At 42.0% G+C, this 24532-nt stretch overlaps 1 protein-coding gene across 5 annotated transcripts in view; it reads left to right on the top strand.

Annotated features, from left to right (window-relative positions):
- The window catches only part of LPCAT (lysophosphatidylcholine acyltransferase), a 97492-nt gene that overhangs the window by 24855 nt on the left and 48105 nt on the right, over positions 1 to 24532 (top strand). Inside the window, exons 2-4 of one of the 5 annotated variants that reach the window (XM_067783318.1) lie at positions 9753 to 10068; positions 10126 to 10807; positions 12161 to 12450. In XM_067783318.1, the coding sequence (XP_067639419.1) occupies positions 12235 to 12450 (216 nt within the window). In that variant the 5' untranslated portion in view covers positions 9753 to 10068; positions 10126 to 10807; positions 12161 to 12234. Of the gene's footprint in view, positions 1 to 9752; positions 10069 to 10125; positions 10864 to 12160; positions 12451 to 24532 lie in introns of all 5 variants that reach the window. The other 4 variants (XM_067783320.1, XM_067783317.1, XM_067783319.1 and 1 more) reach the window with 4 other exon arrangements.

Below are 24532 nucleotides of genomic sequence, written 5' to 3'. Positions count from 1 at the left end.
AATCACGCCAGAATGGCTACACGGATTTTGATGAAATTTGGGACACAGACAGTAGTCTACTAGCGAAATTTTTTTCGAACATGGAAAGAGGGGTGTGGGTCCGACGACCCTTCGAGAAATTATTTTTCATAATTTTTACACATTATAACTTTACGTATACTGGCCTTCACCAATATCACAGACTCAAGGCGTCAAATAAGTCGAGGGCTTACAAAGTAAGCAGTGACACCCTCCGCCCGCCCCCCTTTATCTCCCCCTCTGGTGTAAAATCCATAAATTGTTATAACTCAATCTAAATTTTCTCCTAAATCAATAGTTTTTGGTATCTGGTACATACAGAACGAGATCTAGACAATTTTGGAGGAACGATCAGTGGTCCTCTCCTCTACTCCCGCCATCCGCCCTCCATCAATTGTTTTTATTAGCACGCTTTTATTAGCTTTACCTGTATGTTTCTATCTAACTTTTTATTCGCTCCAATGCGCCTGCTGCCTTATTAACAAGGTTTTATAATTAGCTTCACCTTATTTGTAATCCCGTAAGGGTCATATCGAGACCCTTCCGGGATCATTTCTGGATGGTTTTCGGGATCGGTCCGGGATTACGCCGGGGTAATTTCGGGACTTTTTCGGGACTATTTCGGGATCATTTTGGGACCCTTCCGGGATCATTTCTGTATAGTTTACGGGATCCGTCCGGGATCCCGTCGGGGTTATTTTGGAACATTTTCGGGACTATTCCGGAATCATTTCGGGACTATTTCGCGATCATTTGGGGACCCTTCCGGCATCATTTCTGGATGGTTTTCGGGATCCGTGCGGGATCTCGTCGGGGTCATATGGGGACTTTTTCGGGATCATTTGAGGGCTCTTCCGGCATCATTTCTGGATGGTTTTCGGGATCCGTCCGGGATATCGTCGGGGTCATTTGGGGACTTTTTCGGGATCATTTGGGGGCTCTTCCGGCATCATTTCTGGATGGTTTTCGGGATCCGTCCGGGATCTCGTCGGGGTCATTTGGGGACTTTTTCGGGATAATTTTGGGGCTCATCCGGCATCATTTCTGGATGGTTTTCGGGATCCGTCCGGGATCCCGTCGGGGTCATTTCGGGACTTTTTCGCGACTAATACGGGATCATTTGGGAACCCTTTCGGCATCATTTCTGGATGGTTTTCGGGATCCGTCCGGGATCCCGTCGGGGTCATTTCGGGACTTTTTCGCGACTAGTACGGGATCATTTGGGAACCCTTTCGGCATCATTTCTGGATAATTTTCGGGATCCGTCCGGGATGCCGACGAGGTCATTTCGGGACTATTTCGGAATCATTTGGGATACCTACCGGCATCATTTCTGGATGGTTTTTGGGATTCGTCCGGGATCCCGTCGTGGTCCTTTCGGGACTTTTTTTCGACTAATACGGGATCATTTGCGGACCCTTTCGGCATCATTTCTGGATAGTTGTCGGGATCCCGTCACGGTCATTTCGGGACTATTAGGGGATCATTTGAGGACCTTTCCGGCATCATTTCTGTATTGTTTTCGGAATCTTTTCGGGATCCCGTCAGGGTCATTTTGGAACTTTTTTGGGGCTAATACGGGATCATTTGGGGATCCTCTAGGGGTCGTTTCGTGACTTTTTCTGTTTTATTTCGGGATCATTTGGGGACCCTTCCGGCATAATTTCTTGATGGTTTGCCGGATCCATCAGGGTCATTTCGGGACCATTTTGGGATCATTTGGGGACCCTTCCGGAATCATTTCTGTATGGTTTTCGCGATCCGTCGTTGATTCCCTCGGAGCCATTTCGGAACCTTTTCTGGAGTATGTCGGGGTCATTTGGGGACTTTTTCGGGATCATTTGGGGCTCTTCCGGCATCATTTCTTGATGGTTTTCGGGATCCGTGCGGGATCTCGTCGGGGTCATTTGGGGACTTTTTCGGGATCATTTGGGGGCTCTTCCGGCATCATTTCTGGATGGTTTTCGGGATCCGTCCGGCATATCGTCGGGGTCATTTGGGGACTTTTCGGGATAATTTGGGGGTTCTTCCGGCATCATTTCTGGATGGTTTTCGGGATCCGTCCGGGATCCCATCAGGGTAATTTCGGGACTATTAGGGGATCATTTGTGGACCTTTCCGGCATCATTTCTGGATAATTTTCGGTATCCGTCCGGGATGCCGACGAGGTCATTTCGGGATTATTTCGGGTTCATTTGGGATACCTACCGGCATCATTTCTGGATGGTTTTTGGGATTCGTCCGGGATCCCGTCGGGGTCATGTCGGGACTTTTTCTCGACTAATACGGGATCATTTGCGGACCCTTTCGGCATAATTTCTGGATAGTTGTCGGAATCCCTTCGGGATCCCGTCACGGTCATTTCGGAACTATTAGGGGATCATTTGAGGACCTTTCCGGCATCATTTCTGGATAGTTTTTGGAATCCTTTCGGGATCCCGTCAGGGTCATTTCGGGGCTTTTTCGAGATCATTTAAGGATGGCTTTCAGGATTCGTCCGGGAACCCGTCACGGTAATTTCTGGACTTTTCCGAGACTATTTCGGGATCATTTTGGGACCTTCCCAAGATCATTTCTGGATGGATTTCGGGATTTGTCCGGGATGCCCTCAGGGTCATTTTGGGACTATTAGGTGAGCATTTGAGGACCGTTCCGGCATCACTTCTGGATGGTTTTCGGTATCCGTTCAGATTCCCGTCGGAATAATTGCGGGACTTTTTCGGGATCATTGGGGTCCCTTCCAAAATCATTTCTGGATGGTTTTTGGGATTCGTCCGGCATCCCGTCGGGGTTATTTCGGGACTTTTCCTCGACTAATACGGGATCATTTGCGGGCCCTTTCGGTTTCATTTCTGGATAGTTGTCGGGATCCGTTCGGTATCCCGTCAGGGTCTTTTCGGAACTATTGGGAGATCATTTGACGACCTTTCCGGCATCATTTCTGGTTAGTTTTCGGGATCCTTTCCGGGTCCCATCAGGGTCATTTCGGGACTTTTTCGGCATCATTTAAGATTGGTTTTCAGGATTCGTCCGGGAACCCGTCAGGGTAATTTCTGAACTTTTCCGAGACTATTTCGGGATAATTTTGGGACCTTCCCAAGATCATTTCTGGATGGATTTTGGGATCAGTCCGGGATGCCGTCAGGGTCATTTTGGTATTAGGTGATCATTTGAGGACCTTTCCGGCATCACTTCTGGATGGTTATCGGTATCCGATCAGGATCCCCTCGGAATCATTGCGGGACTTTTTCGGGATCATTTGGGGTCCCTCCCAAGATCATTTCTGGATGGATTTCGGGATCTGTCCGGGATCCCGTCAGGGTCATTTAGGGGTGCGTTCGAGATCCCGTCAGGGTCATTTCGGGACTTCTTCGGGAATATATCGGGATCATTTCTGGATGGTTTATGGGATCCGTCCATGACCCCTTAAGGGTCATTTCGGGACTATTAGGTGATCATTTGAGGACCTTTCCGGCGTCACTTCTGGATGATTTTCGGTATCCGTTCGGGATCCCGTCGGAATCAATGCGGGACTTTTACGGAATCATTTGGGATTCCTTCCGGCATCATTTCTGGATGGTTTTCGGGATTTGTCCGGGATCCCGTCGGGGTTATTTCGGGACCTTTTCGGGGCTAATACGGGATCATTGGGGGTTTCCTCTAGGGGTCGTTTCGTGACTTTTTCTGTATTATTTCGGGATCATTTTGGGACCTTTTCGGCATAATTTCTTGATGGTTTGCCGGATCCATCAGGGTCATTTCGGGACCATTTTGGGATCATTTGGGGACCCTTCCGAGATCATTTCTGGATCCGTCCGGGATGCCGTAAGAGCCATTTCGGGATTTTTTGTTACTTTTCCGGGATAGTTTTTGCACCCTTCCGGGATCATTTCTGTTTCTGTGCGGGATCCCATCTGGGTCAATTCCGGACTATTTCGGGATCATTTTGGAATCCTTCCGGAATCATTTCTGTATGGCTTTCGCGATCCATCGTGGATCCCCTCGGAGCCATTTCGGAACTTTTTTTGGAGTTAGTCGGGATAATTTAGGGACCCTTCCTGGATATTTTCTGGATGGTTTCTGAGATCCGTCCGGGAGCCCGTCAGGGTAATTTCGGAACTTTTTCGGGACTATTTCGGGATCAATTTGGTACCCTTCAGGCATCATTTCTGTGTGGTTATCTGGATAAGTCTAGAATCGTGTCGTTGTCATTTCGGGTTTTTTTGGGACAACTCGGGAACTTTTGGAAACACTTCCGGGGCGTTTCTGGATGGTTTTCGGGATCCGTCCGCGATAGCGTCGGGGTCATTTCGTGGCTTTTTCTGGATAATTTCGTTATCATTTTGGGATCCTATCAGGTTATCAGCTCATAAAGTTCTTTTTTTTACTCAATTACAAAAATAAAATGCATTAGACAGAAAAAAAATTTTAAACAGATAACTTTATAAGCAGGCTAACGTGAATAGCCCACATATTTCATTTTCTCCTTGCGGACGGGACCGCGGGTAAAGGCTAGTATATTATAAATGGGAAAGTTTGGATGTTTGGATGTTTGTCCAGACGTTTGTCTTTGTGACTCAATCACGCAAGAACGGCTGGACCGATTTGGATGAAATTTTGCACACATATAGCCAATAGTCTAGAAGGATCTACTAGCTATATATTTTTCAAAAGGGGCGTGGTCCCCGCCTCCTAGGAACAGTTATAATTTAATTATTATATTTTTTCGTCTTTGCGACTGAATCACGCCAGAATGGCTACACGGATTTTGATGAAATTTGGGACACAGACAGTAGTCTACTAGCGAAATTTTTTTTCGAACATGGAAAGAGGGGGGCGGCCCTACGACCTCTTCGAGCAATTACTTTTTAATAATTTTTACACATTATAACTTTACGTATACTGGCCTTCACCAATATCACAGACTCAAGGGGTAAAATAAGTCGAGGGCTTACAAAGTGAGCAGCGACGCGCTCCACCCCCCCCCCCCCCTCCCCCTCCTTTATCTCCTCCCCTCTGGTGTAAAATCTATAAATTGTTATAACTTAATATAAATTTTCTCCTAAATCAATAGTTTTTGGTATCTGGCACATACAGATCGAAATCTAGACAATTTTGGAGGAACGATCAGTGGTCCTCTCCTTCTACTCCCGCCATCCGCCCTCCTTCAATTGCGTTTATTAGCACGCTTTTATTAGCTTTACCTGTATGTTTCTATATAACTTTTCATTCGCTCCAACGCGCCTGCTGCCTTATTAACATGGTTCTATAATTAGCTTCACCTTATTTGTAATCCCGTAAGGGTCATATCGAGACCCTTCCGGGATCATTTCTGGATGGTTTTCGGGATCGGTCCGGGATCCCGCCGGGGTCATTTCGGAACTTTTTCGGGACTATTTCGGGATCATTTTGGGACCCTTCCGGGATCATTTCTGTATAGTTTTCGGGATCCGTCCGGGATCCCGTCGGGGTTATTTTGGGACATTTTCGGGACTATTCCGGAATCATTTGGGGACTATTTCGCGATCATTTGGGGACCCTTCCGGGATCATTTCTGGATGGTTTTCGGGATCGGTCCGGGATCCCGCCGGGGTAATTTCGGGACTTTTTCGGGGGACTATTTCGGGATCATTTTGGGACCCTTCCGGGATCATTTCTGTATAGTTTTCGGGATCCGTCCGGGATCCCGCCGGGGTTATTTTGGGACATTTTCGAGACTATTCCGGAATCCTTTCGGGATTATTTCGCGATCATTTGGGGACCGTCCGGGATCAAGTTGGGGTACTTTCGGGATCATTTGCGTACCTTCGAGAGATAAATTCTTGATGGTTGCCGGGATCATTACGGGACTTTTTCGGGGTTATTTTGGGTCCCTTTAGGCATCATTTCTGGATGGTTTTCTCCGGCATCCCGTCGGGGTTATTTCGGGACTTTTTCGCGACTAATACGGGATCATTTGGGGACCCTTTCGGCATCATTTCTGGATGATTTTCGGTATCCGTTCGGGATCCCGTCGGAATCATTGCAGGACTTTTTCGGAATCATTTGGGATCCCTTCCGGCATCATTTCTGCATGGTTTTCGGGATTTGTCCGGGATCACGTCGGGGTTATTTCGAGACCTTTTCGGGGCTAATACGGGATCATTTGGGGATCCTCTAGGTGTCGTTTCGTGACTTTTTCTGTATTATTTCGGGGTCATTTGGGGACCCTTCCAGCATAATTTCTTGATGGTTTGCCGGATCCATCAGGGTCATTTCGGGACAATTTTGGGATCATTTGGGGACCCTTCCGAGATCATTCCTGGGTCCGTCCGGGATGCCGTAGGAGCCATTTCGGGATTTTTGGTTACTTTTCCGGGATAGTTTTTGGACCCTTCCGGGATCATTTCTGGATCTGTGCGGAATCCCATCTGGGTCATTTCCGGACTATTTCGGGATCATTTTGGGATCCTTCCGGAATCATTTCTGTATGGTTTTCGCGATCCGTCGTGGATCTTTCTTTTTCTGGAGTATGTCGGGGTCATTTGCGGGCCCTTTCGGCATCATTTCTAGATAGTTGTCGGGATCCGTTCGGGATCCCGTCAGGGTCTTTTCGGAACTATTAGGAGATCATTTGAGGACCTTTCCGGCATCATTTCTGGATAGTTTTCGGGATCCTTTCGGAGTCCCGTCAGGGTCATTTCGGGGCTTTTTCGGGATCATTTAAGGATGGCTTTCAGGATTCGTCCGGGAACCCGTCAGGGTAATTTCTGGACTTTTCCGAGACTATTTCGGGATCATTTTGGGACCTTCCCAAGATCATTTCTGGATGGATTTCAGGATCAGTCCGGGATGCCGTTAGGGTTATTTTGGTATTAGGTGATCATTTGAGGACCTTTCCGGCATCACTTCTGCATGGCTTTCGTTATCCGTTCAGGTTCCCGTCGGAATCATTGCGGGACTTTTTCGGGATCATTTGGGGTCCCTCCCAAGATCATTTCTGGATGGATTTCGGGATCTGTCCGAGATCCCGTCATGGTCATTTAGGGATGCGTTCGAGATCCCGTCAGCGTCATTTCGGGACTTCTTCAGGACTATATCGGGATCATTTCTGGATGTACCTTTTTGAGGACCTTTCCGGCATCACTTCTGGATGATTTTCGGTATCCGTTCGGGATCCCGTCGGAATCATTGCGGGACTCTTTCGGAATTATTTGGGATCCCTTCCGGCATCATTTCTGCATGGTTTTCGGGATTTGTCCGGGATCCCGTCGGGGTTATTTCGGGACCTTTTTGGGGCTAATACGGGATCATTTGGGGATCCTCTAGGGGTCGTTTCGTGACTTTCTGTATTATTTCGGGATCATTTGGGGACCCTTCCGGCATAATTTCTTGATGGTTTGCTTGATCATTTGGGATCATTTGGGGACCCTTTCGAGATCATTTCTGGATCCGTCCGGGATGCCGTAGGAGCCATTTCGGGATTTTTGGTTACTTTTCCGGGATAGTTTTTGGACCCTTCCGGGATCATTTCTGGATCTGTGTGGGATCCCATCTGGGTCATTTCCGGACTATTTCGGGATCATTTTGGGATCCTTCCGGAATCATTTCTGTATGGTTTTCGCGATCCGTCGTGGATCCCGTCGGAGCCATTTCGGAACTTTTTCTGGAGTATGTCGGGATAATTTAGGGACCCTTCCTGGATATTTTCTGGATGGTTTTTGAGATCCGCCCGGTAGCCCGTCAAGGTCATTTCGGAACCTTTTCGGGATCATTTTGGAACACCTTCAGGGATCATTTCTGTGTGGTTCTCTTGATACGTCTAGAATCGTGTCGTTGTCATTTCGGGTTTTTTTGGGACTATTCCGGGAACTTTTGGAGACCCTTCCGGGGCATTTCTGGATGGTTTTCGGGATCCGTCCGCGATAGCGCGGGGGTAATTTCGTAGCTTTTTCTGGATAATTTCGGGATCATTTGGGATCCTATCAGGTTATCAGCTCATTTAGTTCTTTTTTTACTCAATTACAAAAATAAAATGCATTAGACAGAAAACAAAATTTTAAACAGATAACTTGATAAGCAGGCTAACGCTTATAGCCCATATATTTAAATTTCTCCTTGCGGACGGGGCCGCGGGTAAAGGCTAGTATTATATATATTAATCGAAATCAATGCAAATTTTCTTTTGACTTCTTCTGCACGCCGAATTGGTTGAATTCGATATATTTTTTTTGTTGTTGGTTTTTCTAGAATTACCCTTTCAAGGGGGTTGCCAGAGCTTTTCTATCCCAATTTTTAATCTCACCTACCCATGGCGAAGCGTGTTTCTTTAGCAGCAGAGGCTCTGGCGACCCCAAGTTCCTCAAGGATGTAGAGAGTAGGAGAACGATATGGCCTAGAAGGTTTCATTTGGTTACTAAATCGTTCCCGAGATGGGAACCGAGTCTCTTGTGCTCGGCGAATTGCTTTGTCCTGTCATTCTTCTATTGTCAAATTTTGGTTTTGTAATTTTTATACTCAGCGTGCTATGCACACAGAGTATATTAACTTTGATTGGATAACGGTTGGTTGTAGAGGTATAAAGGAATCGAGATAGATATAGACTTCCATATATCAAAGTCATCAGTATCGAAAAAAAATTTGATTGAGCCATGTCCGCCCGTCCGTCCGTTTGTCCGTTAACACGAAACCTTGAGTAATTTGGTACACGAGCTTATCTGGACCCAGAATATATTGGTATTGAAAATGAGCGAAATCGGATGATAACCACGCCCACTTTTATATACATAACATTTGATTATTTAGTAAATAATACACCTAGAATGTTGAAATTTGACATGTGGACTGATCTCTTGATAAAAATTTGGAAAAATTAAAAAAAAATGGGCGTGGCACCGTCCACTTATGATAAAATCAATTTTACAAATATTATTAATCATAAATCAAAGATCGTTAAACCTATCGGAGCAAAATTCGGCAGAGTGGCTGCCTTTACTATAGGGAATGCTTTGAATAAAGATTAACGAAATCGGTTAAGGACCACGCCCACTTTTATATAAAAGATTTTTAAAAGGGTCGTGGACGAATAAAATGAGTTATATCTTTGCAAAAAAGAGCTTTATATCAATGGTATTTCATTTTCCAAGTGGATTTATAACAATAAATACGAAAAACTTCAAATTTTACAAATGGGCGTGGCACCGCCCCTTTTACGACTAAGCAATTTTCTGTTTCGGGAGCCATAACTCGAAGAAAAATTCACATATCGTAATGAAAGTGTGTACACAAATTTTCCTTATAGCAGAGAATATTTCTAGTAAAAATGGACGGGATCGGTTAAAGACCACGGCAACTTAGATATAAAAGAAGTTTAAAAGGGTCGTAGACTAGAATAATAAGGTATAACTTAGCAAAAAATAGTGTTGAATCAATGATGTTTCACTTACCAAGTTTTATTGTAAGAGGAAGTGGGGAGAAATTTTTTTTAACCGGGCGGTGCCACGTGTTATGTAGAAAAGTAATTTATCTGAAATGAAATGTACAATTAAAGTTCACGCTGAGTATATAATGTTCGGTTACACCCGAACTTAGATACCTTTACTGGTTTTCTTATAGAAGAACTTTTTGTTGATTTTGAACATAAATTTTTATAATTTTAATTGATATTCTAATAATTCACAGTAATTTTTCAAATTTTCAGTAAATAAAACAAGTTTTTAGAAAGAATTGAAATTAAATGTCAAATTGTTTTTTAGAAAAAGTCGCCGTGTGTTAATATGATACGCAACTCCAAAAGAGAAGATTCCGATAATCAGCAACACAACATTTTGTGTATAAACAGCGACCAAGAGTTTATTGAATTTTGAATTCTTTTGCTTTGATAAGCAATTGAAAATAAAATGTCATAGCAAAGTAATAAAAATCGATAATGAATTTTGGCAATTAAAATTTTCGTTACTATAATGACATTAATAAAAAACTAAATTTCTCTGATAAGCACAATAATTTGACTTAAATTGTGCATACAAAATTGGCTTTCACACGGAACATTTTAAGAACTAACTCTTATACGTAAGATAAAACTTATACATATATCAAAAAATTATAAATTGTTTATTTACCTTCCAGATGCTGATTGCGTGAAATATTTAGCTCCACAAAAGAACTAAACTAAGAACTAAAAAAAATCGTTGGCAAAAGTGGTGTGACTTTTTTCCGTCATTCATAGAAAAAGCAAACGTGCTGATCAAAAGGATTCCGTGAACAAATTACTCACAAAACACAAATTACTCACAAAACTCAAAAAAAAAAAAAAAAAAAAAATAAATTGAGAAATAATCAGGTCCCAAGTTGAGCGATTAAGGGATGAAATGTTAAAAGTTCAATAGCTGAGAGCACAAATGTCACGAACATATTAGCGAACTAACTCTTGACAATCTTACTCGCCAAAATTCCATTATAGATGTGGTAATAGTTGATGCCAACGCTTAACAGACAGTCAGTATCCAAAAGCCGGTCTAGGTGTATAGGTTGTTGGTTGGACGTAGACGTTTGTGATTGCTTTGTTTCGCGTCACGATTAATTTTGCTAACATAAAGTGCTGAACACACAAGCTGAGCGTACATATATTGCCTTCAACAATCGAATGCAATAGCGAACAAGTTTAATACGTGGAAATTGTTGAGACGCTAAGTGAAATGTACAGACGCGTTCACTAAGAAAAATTTCTATTCAGGTCAAAGAAAATAAAAAAGAACAAAAAAAAAGAAAATAACAGAAAAAAAGTTAAACAAGACAAATACAATTATAGGTAGCTGAAATCATTAATATATTTGGCACATTTTCATTAGCAGTCTTCGGCGCACGGTGGGGTATTTGATCAATCTAGCTGGCCAAAATTAAAAAAGCAGTTATTTCTGTTCAATAAGTGGTTGTCACTTCATTGTTATGAAAGGAAATAATTGACAGTAAATTCACAGTGTTCCGCGCAGAATTACTATGGATCGGGCCCCCGGATTCGGTTGGACCCGGGGTAATTTTTTGGCATTACAATCAGATATGTCAATATGGGTATCAAACGGAAAAGTATTTTACTCCGCGTTCCTATTAACATTTTTAAGAAGAGTTGCTACTTAGGGTTGCCACCTCCCCTTCTTTTTTATATTTCTTTGTATATCCACTACCATCTCGAAAACGGCTTAACCGATTTGAATCAAATTTGGCACATCGATATAGTATTACATTTTAAGACTTTTCGGCTAGGTGTTGCCACTGAGGTCAATAAGGGTATCAGCCTCTTAGAAAATTGATCACCACTCAAAAAATCGTGGGTATGCGCATCCGTTTTAGCTCTTAAACTTTGAAACAAACACAAGCTTATGTATTGGCAAAAAAGTACTGACATGATATGCCATGAAAAAAAAAGATATATCATTGTGGATAAAACAAGTGTGATATCTTATCCGTCAACTGCCTGACAGGATGTTCAATATGGCTGCTTTTTCGCATTTTGGCAGCGTTTTGACAGGGTGTTCAATATGGCGGCGTATAGGTCCAGCTATCTTCAGCGGTTGATAGAAAGAGGTACAGAATGAGAAAGCAGTAGTCAAATAAAAATCAGGTGATCCATTCTATTTGTAATTTTGACGTCTATGCAGAAGTTATTGCACTTGTCTTATCCACAATGAGATATCTTTTTGTTTGCAAGGTTTTTAAAAAATTTAATATTGAAAAGTAGTAGTATTACAAGTAGAATAAAACTCACATAAAACATGCGGTATAAAAAGTCTTACATATGAATTAAAAACACATTTACCTGTCCTAAAAGAAAAGCTAACTAGATTTGATTAAGGCTAAACAAGTGAACAAGTATTTAGGTTAGAAGGGTATATTGTTTTTTAATACAAAAATACATCGAACTGCACACTATTTTCATACAACTTTAGATGTGCGCGGTTAGCTCCCTTGACGTTGCAGATGAGTTTTAGGGTATGTATACTACTCAGTGGACATCTAGGAACGCCAGGGAGTATATTAAAAAAAAAATTGGAATAATTTGAAAAATCGACTTTTAGCCAGATAGATTGATCATATACCCCACCGTGCGGTGTGCAGTCACCTGCATTGTAAATAACTTTGGGAATAAACTATTTACAACTGACAGGAAATTGTATTCCGGGCAACATAACTGTGTTTATATCCTCCCCACCGTTCAACCCACCAAGCCAAATAACCAAAATGACAACATCAACATTTAATAATCAACGTAAAAACGCTTCACACAGTGATGCAGACATTGCTAGTCAAGAAACAACCGAAATTAATGCCACAAATCGAAATAATACTCTTGAAAAGACGGATTCCGAAGATGATGCTTGGTCATCAACAGGATATAATTACATTAATCCATTTGTGCATAATTTGCAGATCGACAACAGAATTGATTTGGCAAAGGTGAGTGTGATTAATTAGTTAAAAAGATTTTTGAAATTCGTATACGCTAGTGGTTTTCTTCGCTTTTGTTTGGGTTTTCAAAGCAGCGTAATTTACTACGTTTGCCGGGTATCAGAACGGAATATTAATGACCTCTCTGAAGTTGGCAAGATAACTTTTACGTGAAAAAAAAAAAATAACTAATAGGTAAAATGACGTAATTTATCCGTGAAATAAAAAAAATTTGCGGTAACTATTTTAAAAAACGAGCCGACCCGTGCGCATCTTGCGCAACCAATATAAAAGTCTCTTATCAAATATCAACAGAAATCAGCTGTTCTATTAACTTACAGCTTCCGCTGCCATATAGCGTATAATAGCAACTGCCTTCAACCAACTAATACTTACAGCTTGCGCTGCCATCTAGCGTACAATAGAGCTTTCCCTGCCATCTAGCGTACAATAGCACTGCCGGTAGTGCAGTTCACTTTTTTCATGGCTGACTGCTAACTTCATATAAAGTTAGCATGCCACCCTGAGAAAACCTCCTTAGCGACCAGTTAGGAAAATAATTCTTGCTTATGAAATTCCCGTAACTTCACATGAAGTTGTTGTTGTTGTAGCGATACGGTTCCAGGCCCGACCATATCGGGAACGATTTGTTATGACCACATGCGACCTTCTAGGCCATCCCGCCGTCCCACCACCTAGATCCATGAGGACTTCGGGGTCGCCAGAGGCTCGGTTGTTAATGAAACAGAATTCGCCATGTGTAGGTGAGGTTGACAATTGGGTTGGATAAGCTATATATTGCGCTGGCTACCCCTTGAATCCATTTGGTATTTTAGTCGCCTCTTACGACAGGCATACCTACCGCGGTTATATTCTAACCCCTTAACCCACTGGGGGCTCGATATTTTCTAAAATTGAAAAGTAAAGTCCTCTCTCGGCAAATGAAAATCATACTCTACAATTCACCTATCGTACCTGTCCTGCTATATGGTGCAGAAGCATGGACCATGACAGCATCAGATGAAGCGGCTCTGGGAGTGTTCGAGAGAAAAGTTCTTCGAAAGATTTATGGATCTCTGTGCGTTGGCGATGGCGAGTACCGAAGAAGATTTAACGATGAGCTGTACGAGCTTTATGCAGACATCAACATAGTCTAGCGAATTAAAATGCAGCGGCTGCGCTGGCTAGGCCATGTTATGCAAATGAAAGATGTCGCTCTGGCTAAGAAAGTGTTTTTATCGGAACCCGCCTATAGAAACAGAGGAAGAGGGCGGTCCCCACTCCGCTGGAAAGACCAGGTGGAAAACGATTTAAACTCCCTTGCTGTGACCAATGTGCGCCGGTTTGGCACGGCCATAACCGTTTAAAGCGGGTGTAAGGCTGGGAAGTATTCTAATTGATATCTTGACAAGAGCTACCGCTATGGAAGCATCTTACATGATAACTTACAGCAGCAAAAGGTGCGGTAGTGGGGCAAGCTGACAAAAGTATTTGGAATTGCAGAATACTGTATATATTCGGTAACAAGGAGATCACTGCTAGATCAATTTGGTTTGTTCAAGCCGGAAAAGATAGCCGTGACAAAAGCTGCAGAAATCTGCGAAGACTTGAGCTGAACGATATGCTGAACAAAACATTTGTATTACATTCCCAAAAACCTGGATATACTAACAGACAGATTGATGCAGCCTCGTCTCTCAGCATTCAGGCGTTTGAACCAGAAGAGCATAAAAAGGTCCTCAGCTTGATTGAAGAGTTCACAGCCTTTGTCTCAGAGTTTAACGCCCGAAACTTCGATTTGGATACTCTAAACTCTTCATTATCTCTAATTAAATCCGACATACACATTATATTCTTTTGTATGTAATGTTTCTCAACATGACACCAACCATATTTTCAACTGTAATGCGGAACTCACACCTCTACAGCTATGTCTCTTTGTCTAACCCTCTTGAAACTGCAAGCTTCCTATGACTCCCTTTAGAGGATATCGATGATAATTTGCGAGTCATCGCACCTATTTGATGGGACGAAGCATTGCTTGAAGCAAAAGAAGCTTAAGGAGATTACGAAAAGGCGCGAACCGCCAGACCCCCAGCGGTTTAGGCGGCTTAGAATATAACCGCGACAGGTATGGCTGTCGTAAGAGGCGAATACAATACCCAAATTCCATTTCAAGGTGATACCAGCGCTATTTATAGCTTCTCCAATCCAATTTTCAACCCCACCTACCCATGGCGAATCCTGTTTCTTTAGCAGCCGAGGCTCTGGTGACCCCAAGTACCTCATGGAACTAGAGGGTGGGTGGCGGTGTGGCCTAGAAGACTCAATGCGGTCATATTAAATCGTTCCCGAGATGGTCATTATTGCTTCAATAACAATACATAACGAGTCGCTATTAACGACTACTCATTTCTGCTTTTTTGCACATAATCAGAAATCAGTTTTTTGGTACGTTTACATGGAATAAGATTCAATGCTGAAATCATTTTTTCGCTAAAAGATGTAGATGTGTATGTGCAACACACCGTCCGATTATCAATTAAATTTGTATACAATGTATTTAAATTTTATTGATAATCGGACGATGTGTTTTATAATTGCGAAATAAAAAGAAAGCAAATTATGTCCATTTTCTGAATTCTTTATTGGCATAAATTGAGAGAGAGAGTAATTTTACTTGCTTCCGACATGAAGGTAATGAACAAGCAGATAACCTAGCAAAGCAGGGTGCTACAACAGAATTTTATGGTCCACAGCCCTTTTGTGGACTTACAAAAGCACACACCAGGGAAACTATTAGTAACTGGGAAACTAAACAATTCAGACGTCACTGGATTGACTGCCCAGGGCAAAGGCAGGCCAAACTGTTTATACTCCCGGCAACGAAAGCATTAGCTAAACTCACTAATCTAAGCAGGAAGGATCTAAGAACTCTCACTGGGTACTATACGGGACACTGCGGTCTACGATATCACCTAAGTAAATTAAATCTATCCGATACCCAAATGTGTCGTTTCTGTGAGCTGGATGATGAAACGCCGGTTCACATTCTCTGCGAATGAATAGCTCTAGCTAGGCAAAGACTATCCCATCTAGGTGGTAGGACTCTTAATCCCTATGTGATATGGAGTAAAAAGCCTGAATAGATACTTAGATACATTAAAAGCCTCCAGATACAAAATTAGGCTGTAAGGTCTTGCACAATAGATCTACACAAAGGTCGCAGTTATTCCAGACCTATTAATAATAATAATTGCTTCCGTAATTAAGTAAACAACAATTGCGTATGGCGTGCGCTTTAACACAAATTGTCTGTTATTTTTCATACGCATGAAACAAAATTATATGTAAATGCGATTGCTGAATGAATCTACATGCATTAGGAAAGATCGATTTTTTAAGACAAAAATTAAATTGCGAGAGTTAAAGTTAAAATCATTCGCATTTCATTTAACCTCTACAAAACTCCACTACCGGGACACGAATCCATCGCAAGAAAATGAACTGGCGTAACTGATTGATTAATTGTTGTTGTTGTTGCAGCGATAAAGACTTTCTCCGCAGGTTTTAGGGAGTGTTATCGATGCTGATTGTCCTATATGGTCCAGTAACAAACACCAGTTAGGTACAGACCCCATAATCTATGGAACGATTCAATATTCTAGGCCATCCAGTTTGATATAGTCAAAACCTAACCTCATATTTTTCGTTGTTTTATTTCACGACCAGTTATATTTCCAGTTGTTTGTTACAAATTGAAGGGACGATCAAATTTGGATTAGTGAATTCAATCACTAGGCGTTGGTGATAAGTTCATGTAACTATTTGAAATTTAAAATAAATTAAGTGGAATATGGCAACATATGGACTAAGGCAAAGGCCGTGTTTCAGTCGAAATACTTTTAAGTAGGGTTACGACCTAACTTTATATAATAACGTTCGGCGGTGAAAAAGTTAAGTATATGAACAGTGAATAAAAGCGAAAATTATAAACATATCTTTAAAAGAAAAAAGGGCAGTAAGGGATACCGATTTTGTTTTTTCCATTCAAACAAGGTCACAACGATTCATGCAATAAAACATTCCATTTGATACCCATAATGTAAAAACACATTCTAGGTGTATCCGGGTCCACGTTTTGGCCTGCATCCCGAGACCCTAGTCACCCAGCGGCATAAAACTTACTCTGTACTAAAGCACACATCAACAGCTTCAATTTGATACCCACAATGTAAAAACATATCCTAGTGTTACCCTGATCCACGTTTTGGCCTATATCTCGAGACCCTAGTCACCAATAGGTATGAAAACTACCCTGTACTAAAGCACTCATCAACAGCTTCAATTTGATACCCACAATGTAAAAACATCGTCTAGGCGTTCACGGGACCACGTTTGGAATATATCTCCAGACCCTAGTCACCCAGGGGTATGAAAATTATCCTCTACTAAATCACTCATCAACAGCTTTCATTTGTTATCCATATTGTATAAACACGTCCTAGGGGTACTCGGGTCCACGTTTTGGCCTATATCTCGAGACCCTAGTCACCCAGGGGTATCTATTATATATCTTGTACTATAGCACGCATCAACATCTTTCATTTGATATCCATATAGTATAAAAACATTCTAGGGGTACCCGGGTCCACGTTTTGAGCTATATATCGAGACTCTAGCCTCCCAGTTGTATGAAAATTATCCTGTACTATAGCACTCATCAACAGCTTTCATTTGATATCCATATTGTAGAAACACATTCTAGGGGTACCCGGATCCACTTTTTGGGCTATATCTCGAGACCCTAGCCTCCCAGTTGTATGAAAATTATCCTGTACTATAGCACTCATCAACAGCTTTCATTTGATATCCATATTGTATAAACACATTCTAGTGGTACCCGGGTCCACGTTTTGATCTCAAGATCCTAGGCACGTAGCGAAAAAAAAGGTACGACGTTCGCCGATTCTCAGACCTATCCAATATGCTCACAAAATTTCATGAGAATCGGTTCAGCCGTTTCGGAGGAGTTAAGCCTCTAACACCGTGACACAAGAATTTTATATTTTAGATAAACTGAGGATTTGAGTTTCTTTAGCTGTGTTTTTTTTTTACATCTATAGACGTTTACGCTTAAACTTTATATGGACTGATAAGCGACAAACTTTAAATACACCTCTGAAATTGCTGCGCATAAAATTTGTACTACTAAATTTCAATACGCATTATACTCAGATGTAACTGAAATATGTGTCTATGTTTCACCCTCTACACTAATTCTATGTATGTCCACTATTCATCGCAACTGATTCAGCTATATGTTATACATTATCTAAGCGAAGATAAGCGTTTTTTACGCGCAAACGTAAACGTATACGCTTTTAAAAAAACACGACTTTTATTCAACACTTCATTGATTCGAACGATAACAGAAGGTAAGGAATTCAAGAGTTGATAGGCGCAATTCACAGCTTCCGCAATTCCAATTGTCAACCTCACTTACGCCAAGCGAATCCCTTAACAAATATAAATGTATCATACACATATTTGGCAGAAGAGGATCTGGTGACCCCAAGTTCCTCATGGAATTAGGCCTAGACGGTTCATTGTGGTCGTATTAAATCGTTGCCGAGATGGTCGAGCTAGTTCCTTCATGGTGCTTGTTACCGGAACGTACCGGATTTATAGCTGGTATAGAGACACCAAAACCTTCGGGGAATTTCTTTATCGCTACTACAACAACAACAACAAAATAGCAGAAGGCAACTAATAATCGGGTTTATTAAGATTCGTAACACTATCAATAGTGCCATCCTGGATAGATTAGTGTTTACAATCAAGTACATCATGATTGTACATCATTATGAAGATAATATTCAGGTGTTCTCATCCCGTTGACGTTTTCCCTTATTCTGACAAGTTCGGCATGAATATTTTAGAGGGTTGTCTATCATACATAATTGCTGTATATTTAAAAGATTTTCCGTCATTCCTTTGTCGAATGTTTTTGGAGACAAACTGGTTTCAGCGTTGCGCCATCATCAGTGTTATTTTTCGTTCGGCACAACGGCGAAACCGGTTTGTCTCAAAACCAAATTTGACAAGGGATGACGGAAAATGGTTCCCATATATATCAATTATCCACCCTGTCGGAAAATCAACACAGCAAAACCAATACAGAATTGCCTTTGAATTCTACTACGATTGGAGTAGATTTATTATACGTTGAGAAATATAATAACTTTATAAGCTGCTACCAGAATTATTTAGACAAAGGGATTAACGTAACTTTGTATCCCCAAAAAAATATAGAAAAGATTTACCAGTAATCACATTTTTTTGAAAAAATTTTACGAAGAATGAAGCAATCAAAATGTTTTACCTTTGTATTACAAGTAAATACTGGCAAATAGAGGTACTGAATGTTGTTAACATCACCTTTATTATTGCATTATGATTGCGCAATGTATTTTTTACAATAAAAAAGTTATCAAATTCGAATGCAATATTTGATTGCAAATTGATTGTAGAATTGTACAATCACAAAAAATCATTGATTGTAAATCAAAATGATTTTAAATTTTTACAGCTCCGCTATGTAGCTATGATGACTTCTATGTTTCTGGTATTCTCACGACGGCCCTGATAAGAGTTCATTAATTGGACTCCATTATGAAGTGATGAGCTAAATAACTAGTAGATGACTCATAATGATGTAGCTTTATTGTATGAATGTTCTGTAATATCAGGGGCTATTAAAGCCAAGCTTTATTATTTTTATAAGATGCATAATTTTATTTTAAAATGAATCATGCATACGGAAAACAAAAACTGATGACGAGCTGTCTGGCTATCTATTTTCATTGGTTCATCGTGTTCGGTTTTGAGAATTTTTATACTCAGCGTGCTTTGTACACAGAGTATATTAACTTTGATTTGATAACGGTTGGTTGTACAGGTATAAAGGAATCGAGATAGATATAGACTTTCATATATCAAAATCATCAGTATCGAAAAAAAAATTTGATTGAACCATGTCCGTCCGTCCGTCATAGCTCGAAGAAAAATTAACGGATCGGGTTAAGATTGGGTACACATATTCTCCTTATAGCAGAAAATATTTCTATAAAAATGGACGGGATCGGTTAAAGACTACGGAAACTTATATATAAAACAAGTTTAAAGGGTCGTAGACTAGAATAATAAGCTATAACCTAGCAAAAAATAGTTTTGAATCAATGATATTTTACTTATCAAGTTTTATTGTAAGAGGAAATGGGGAGACATTTTTTTTAAACGGGCGGTGCCACGTGTTATGTAGAAAAGTAATTTATCTGAATGAAATGTGCAACTGAAGCTCCCGCTGAGTATATAATACTTAGACACCTTTACTTGTTAGTTTATGTTTTCTAAAAATAACGGCTATTGAAGTTGTTGTTACACGCTCCTCTTGTATGTAAATTAACGTGCATATTTTTCAATTTTCGGTTTCCCTTTCATTTTAATTTATTGCTTTTATCTTTCACTGTTGATTTCAATGTCACAGCTGATGCGCACTGAGTGAAAATATTAGCCATGGCTCACGCGCTAGTTCGTTTAACTTGGTTGAGTTGATGTGGTAGGTACGATTACTAAGTACACACCTCCCGTAAAAATATATACTAATTTTAGACATATTTGTGTACAATGTATGCAAGCATGTAAAAGCCCTGTCACATCAGCAGTTCTTCATATAGATGCGATTAACTCAATCGTATGCATTATGTGTAGATTGCACGTATTTTTATGGAGAACGGTGGATTGAGCGACACTGGCACCATCTGATATGGAAAAGTAGCCAACTCCCAAATTTTGTTGCAAGCAAATGATAAGAAGAATTTGAAATTTGCTTTGGCTAAGGGTATTGGCACACTTTGCAAGTGCAATTATTTTTTCCACTGGTTGGTAACTTTTCTAACATTTTTTCGCAATTAAAAACTGCAAATATTACAATCGAATACGACCCAAAATATGTTAGCAAGTATTTTTGTTGTATAGGGAGAATGTTTATAATAATGCTTTGCGAAATTTTGTGGTTGAATGGGCAAGGCGTAATAAACTTCAATTGCCAAGTCTGAAGTTCCTTCATATTTACAAACGCAACATCTTGGTTGATTGTGGCGATGTTTTGGAATGCATAAAGGGCCCATTACTTAGCATAGACTTGACTTTACTTGGCGTACACTTGGCAACTTAGCCACGATTATACTCCACTTAGCGCATACAATCTGCCATCATCTAATATTCTAATCTAATCTAATATATATTATAAATGGGAAAGTTTGGATGTTAAGATGTTTGGATGTTTGGATGTTTAGATGTTTGGATGTTTGGATGTTTGGATGTTTGGATGTTTGTCCAGACGTTTGTCTTTGTGACTCAATAACGCAAGAACGGCTGGACCGATTTGGATGAAATTTTGCACACATATAGCCAATAGTCTAGAAGGATCTACTAGCTATATATTTTTCAAAAGGGGCGTGGTCCCCGCCCCCTAGGAACAGTTATAATTTAATTATTATATTTTTTCGTCTTTGCGTCTGAATCACGCCAGAATGGCTACACGGATTTTGATGAAATTTGGGACACAGACAGTAGTCTACTAGCGAAATTTTTTTCGAACATGGAAAGAGGGGTGGGGGTCCCACGACCCTTCGAGAAATTATTTTTCATAATTTTTACACATTATAACTTTACGTATACTGGCCTTCACCAATATCACAGACTCAAGGGGTCAAATAAGTCGAGGGCTTACAAAGTAAGCAGTGACACCCTCCGCCCGCCCCCCTTTATCTCCCCCTCTGGTGTAAAATCCATAAATTGTTATAACTCAATCTAAATTTTCTCCTAAATCAATAGTTTTTGGTATCTGGTACATACAGAACGAGATCTAGACAATTTTGGAGGAACGATCAGTGGTCCTCTCCTCTACTCCCGCCATCCGCCCTCCTTCAATTGTTTTTATTAGCACGCTTTTATTATCTTTACCTGTACGTTTCTATCTAACTTTTTATTCGCTCCAATGCGCCTGCTGCCTTATTAACATGGTTTTATAATTTGCTTCACCTTATTTGTAATCCCGTAAGGGTCATATCGAGACCCTTCCGGGATCATTTCTGGATGGTTTTCGGGATCGGTCCGGGATTACGCCGGGGTAATTTCGGGACTTTTTCGGGACTATTTCGGGATCATTTTGGGACCCTTCCGGGATCATTTCTGTATAGTTTACGGGATCCGTACGGGATCCCGTCGGGGTTATTTTGGAACATTTTCGGGACTATTCCGGAATCATTTCGGGACTATTTCGCGATCATTTGGGGACCCTTCCGGCATCATTTCTGGATGGTTTTCGGGATCCGTGCGGGATCTCGTCGGGGTCATATGGGGACTTTTTCGGGATCATTTGAGGGCTCTTCCGGCATCATTTCTGGATGGTTTTCGGGATCCGTCCGGGATATCGTCGGGGTCATTTGGGGACTTTTTCGGGATCATTTGGGGGCTCTTCCGACATCATTTCTGGATGGTTTTCGGGATCCGTCCGGGATCTCGTCGGGGTCATTTGGGGACTTATTCGGGATAATTTTGGGGCTCATCCGGCATCATTTCTGGATGGTTTTCGGGATCCGTCCGGGATCCCGTCGGGGTCATTTCGGGACTTTTTCGCGACTAATACGGGATCATTTGGGAACCCTTTCGGCATCATTTCTGGATGGTTTTCGGGATCCGTCCGGGATCCCGTCGGGGTCATTTCGGGACTTTTTCGCGACTAATACGGGATCATTTGGGAACCCTTTCGGCATCATTTCTGGATAGTTTTCGGGATCCGTCCGGGATCCCATTAGGGTAATTTCGGGACTATTAGGGGATCATTTGGGAACCTTTCCGGCATCATTTCTGGATAATTTTCGGGATCCGTCCGGGATGCCGACGAGATCATTTCGGGACTATTTCGGGATAATTTGGGATACCTACCGGCATCATTTCTGGATGGTTTTTGGGATTCGTCCGGGATCCCGTCGTGGTCCTTTCGGGACTTTTTTTCGACTAATACGGGATCATTTGCGGACCCTTTCGGCATCATTTCTGGAAAGTTGTCGGGATCCCGTCACGGTCATTTCGGGACTATTAGGGGATCATTTGAGGACCTTTCCGGCATCATTTCTGTATTGTTTTCGGAATCCTTTCGGGATCCCGTCAGGGTCATTTTGGGACTTTTTTGGGGCTAATACGTGATCATTTGGGGATCCTCTAGGGGTCGTTTCGTGACTTTTTCTGTTTTATTTCGGGATCATTTGGGGACCCTTCCGGCATAATTTCTTGATGGTTTGCCGGATCCATCAGGGTCATTTCGGGACCATTTTGGGATCATTTGGGGACCCTTCCGAGATCATTTCTGGATCCGTCCGGGATGCCGTAGGAGCCATTTCGGGATTTTTTGTTACTTTTCCGGGATAGTTTTTGGACCCTTCCGGGATCATTTCTGGATCTGTGCGGGATCCCATCTGGGTCATTTCCGGACTATTTCGGGATCATTTTGGGATCCTTCCGGAATCATTTCTGTATGGTTTTCGCGATCCGTCGTTGATTCCCTCAGAGCCATTTCGGAACCTTTTCTGGAGTATGTCGGGGTCATTTGGGGACTTTTTCGGGATCATTTGGGGCTCTTCCGGCATCATTTCTGGATGGTTTTCGGGATCCGTGCGGGATCTCGTCGGGGTCATTTGGGGACTTTTTCGGGATCATTTGGGGGCGCTTCCGGCATCATTTCTGGATGGTTTTCGGGATCCGTCCGGGATATCGTCGGGGTCATTTGGGGACTTTTTCGGGATCATTTGGGGGCTCTTCCGGCATCATTTCTGGATGGTTTTCGGGATCCGTCCGGGATCCCAACAGGCTAATTTCGGGACTATTAGGGGATCATTTGTGGACCTTTCCGGCATCATTTCTGGATAATTTTCGGTATCCGTCCGGGATGCCGACGAGGTCATTTCGGGATTATTTCGGGATCATTTGGGATACCTACCGGCATCATTTCTGGATGGTTTTTGGGATTCGTCCGGGATCCCGTCGGGGTCATTTCGGGACTTTTTCTCGACTAATACGGGATCATTTGCGGACCCTTTCGGCATAATTTCTGGATAGTTGTCGGGATCCGTTCGGGATCCCGTCACGGTCATTTCGGAACTATTAGGGGATCATTTGAGGACCTTTCCGGCATCATTTCTGGATAGTTTTTGGAATCCTTTCGGGATACCGTCAGGGTCATTTCGGGGCTTTTTCGGAATCATTTCAGGATTCGTCCAGGAACCCGTCAGTCCGGGATGCCGTCAGGGTCATTTTGGTATTAGGTGATCATTTGAGGACCTTTCCGGCATCACTTCTGGATGGTTATCGGTATCCGATCAGGATCCCCTCGGAATCATTGCGGGACTTTTTCGGGATCATTTGGGGTCCCTCCCAAGATCATTTCTGGATGGATTTCGGGATCTGTCCGGGATCCCGTCAGGGTCATTTAGGGGTGCATTCGAGATCCCGTCAGGGTCATTTCGGGACTTCTTCGGGAATATATCCGGATCATTTCTGGATGGTTTATGGGATCCGTCCATGACCCCTTAAGGGTCATTTCGGGACTATTAGGTGATCATTTGAGGACCTTTCCGGCGTCACTTCTGGATGATTTTCGGTATCCGTTCGGGATCCCGTCGGAATCAATGCGGGACTTTTACGGAATCATTTGGGATTCCTTCCGGCATCATTTCTGGATGGTTTTCGGGATTTGTCCGGGATCCCGTCGGGGTTATTTCGGGACCTTTTCGGGGCTAATACGGGATCATTTGGGGATCCTCTAGGGGTCGTTTCGTGACTTTTTCTGTATTATTTCGGGATCATTTTGGGACCCTTTTGGCATAATTTCTTGATGGTTTGCCGGATCCATCAGGGTCATTTCGGGACCATTTTGGGATCATTTGGGGACCCTTCCGAGATCATTTCTGGATCCGTCCGGGATGCCGTAGGAGCCATTTCGGGATTTTTTGTTACTTTTCCGGGA

This window comes from Eurosta solidaginis, chromosome 4 (genome assembly GCF_040869045.1).
Source record: "Eurosta solidaginis isolate ZX-2024a chromosome 4, ASM4086904v1, whole genome shotgun sequence".
In the NCBI taxonomy this organism is placed as follows: domain Eukaryota; kingdom Metazoa; phylum Arthropoda; class Insecta; order Diptera; family Tephritidae; genus Eurosta; species Eurosta solidaginis.
The sequence above is the reverse complement of the archived record's forward strand: the minus strand, read 5'-3'. Positions and strand labels throughout refer to the sequence as shown.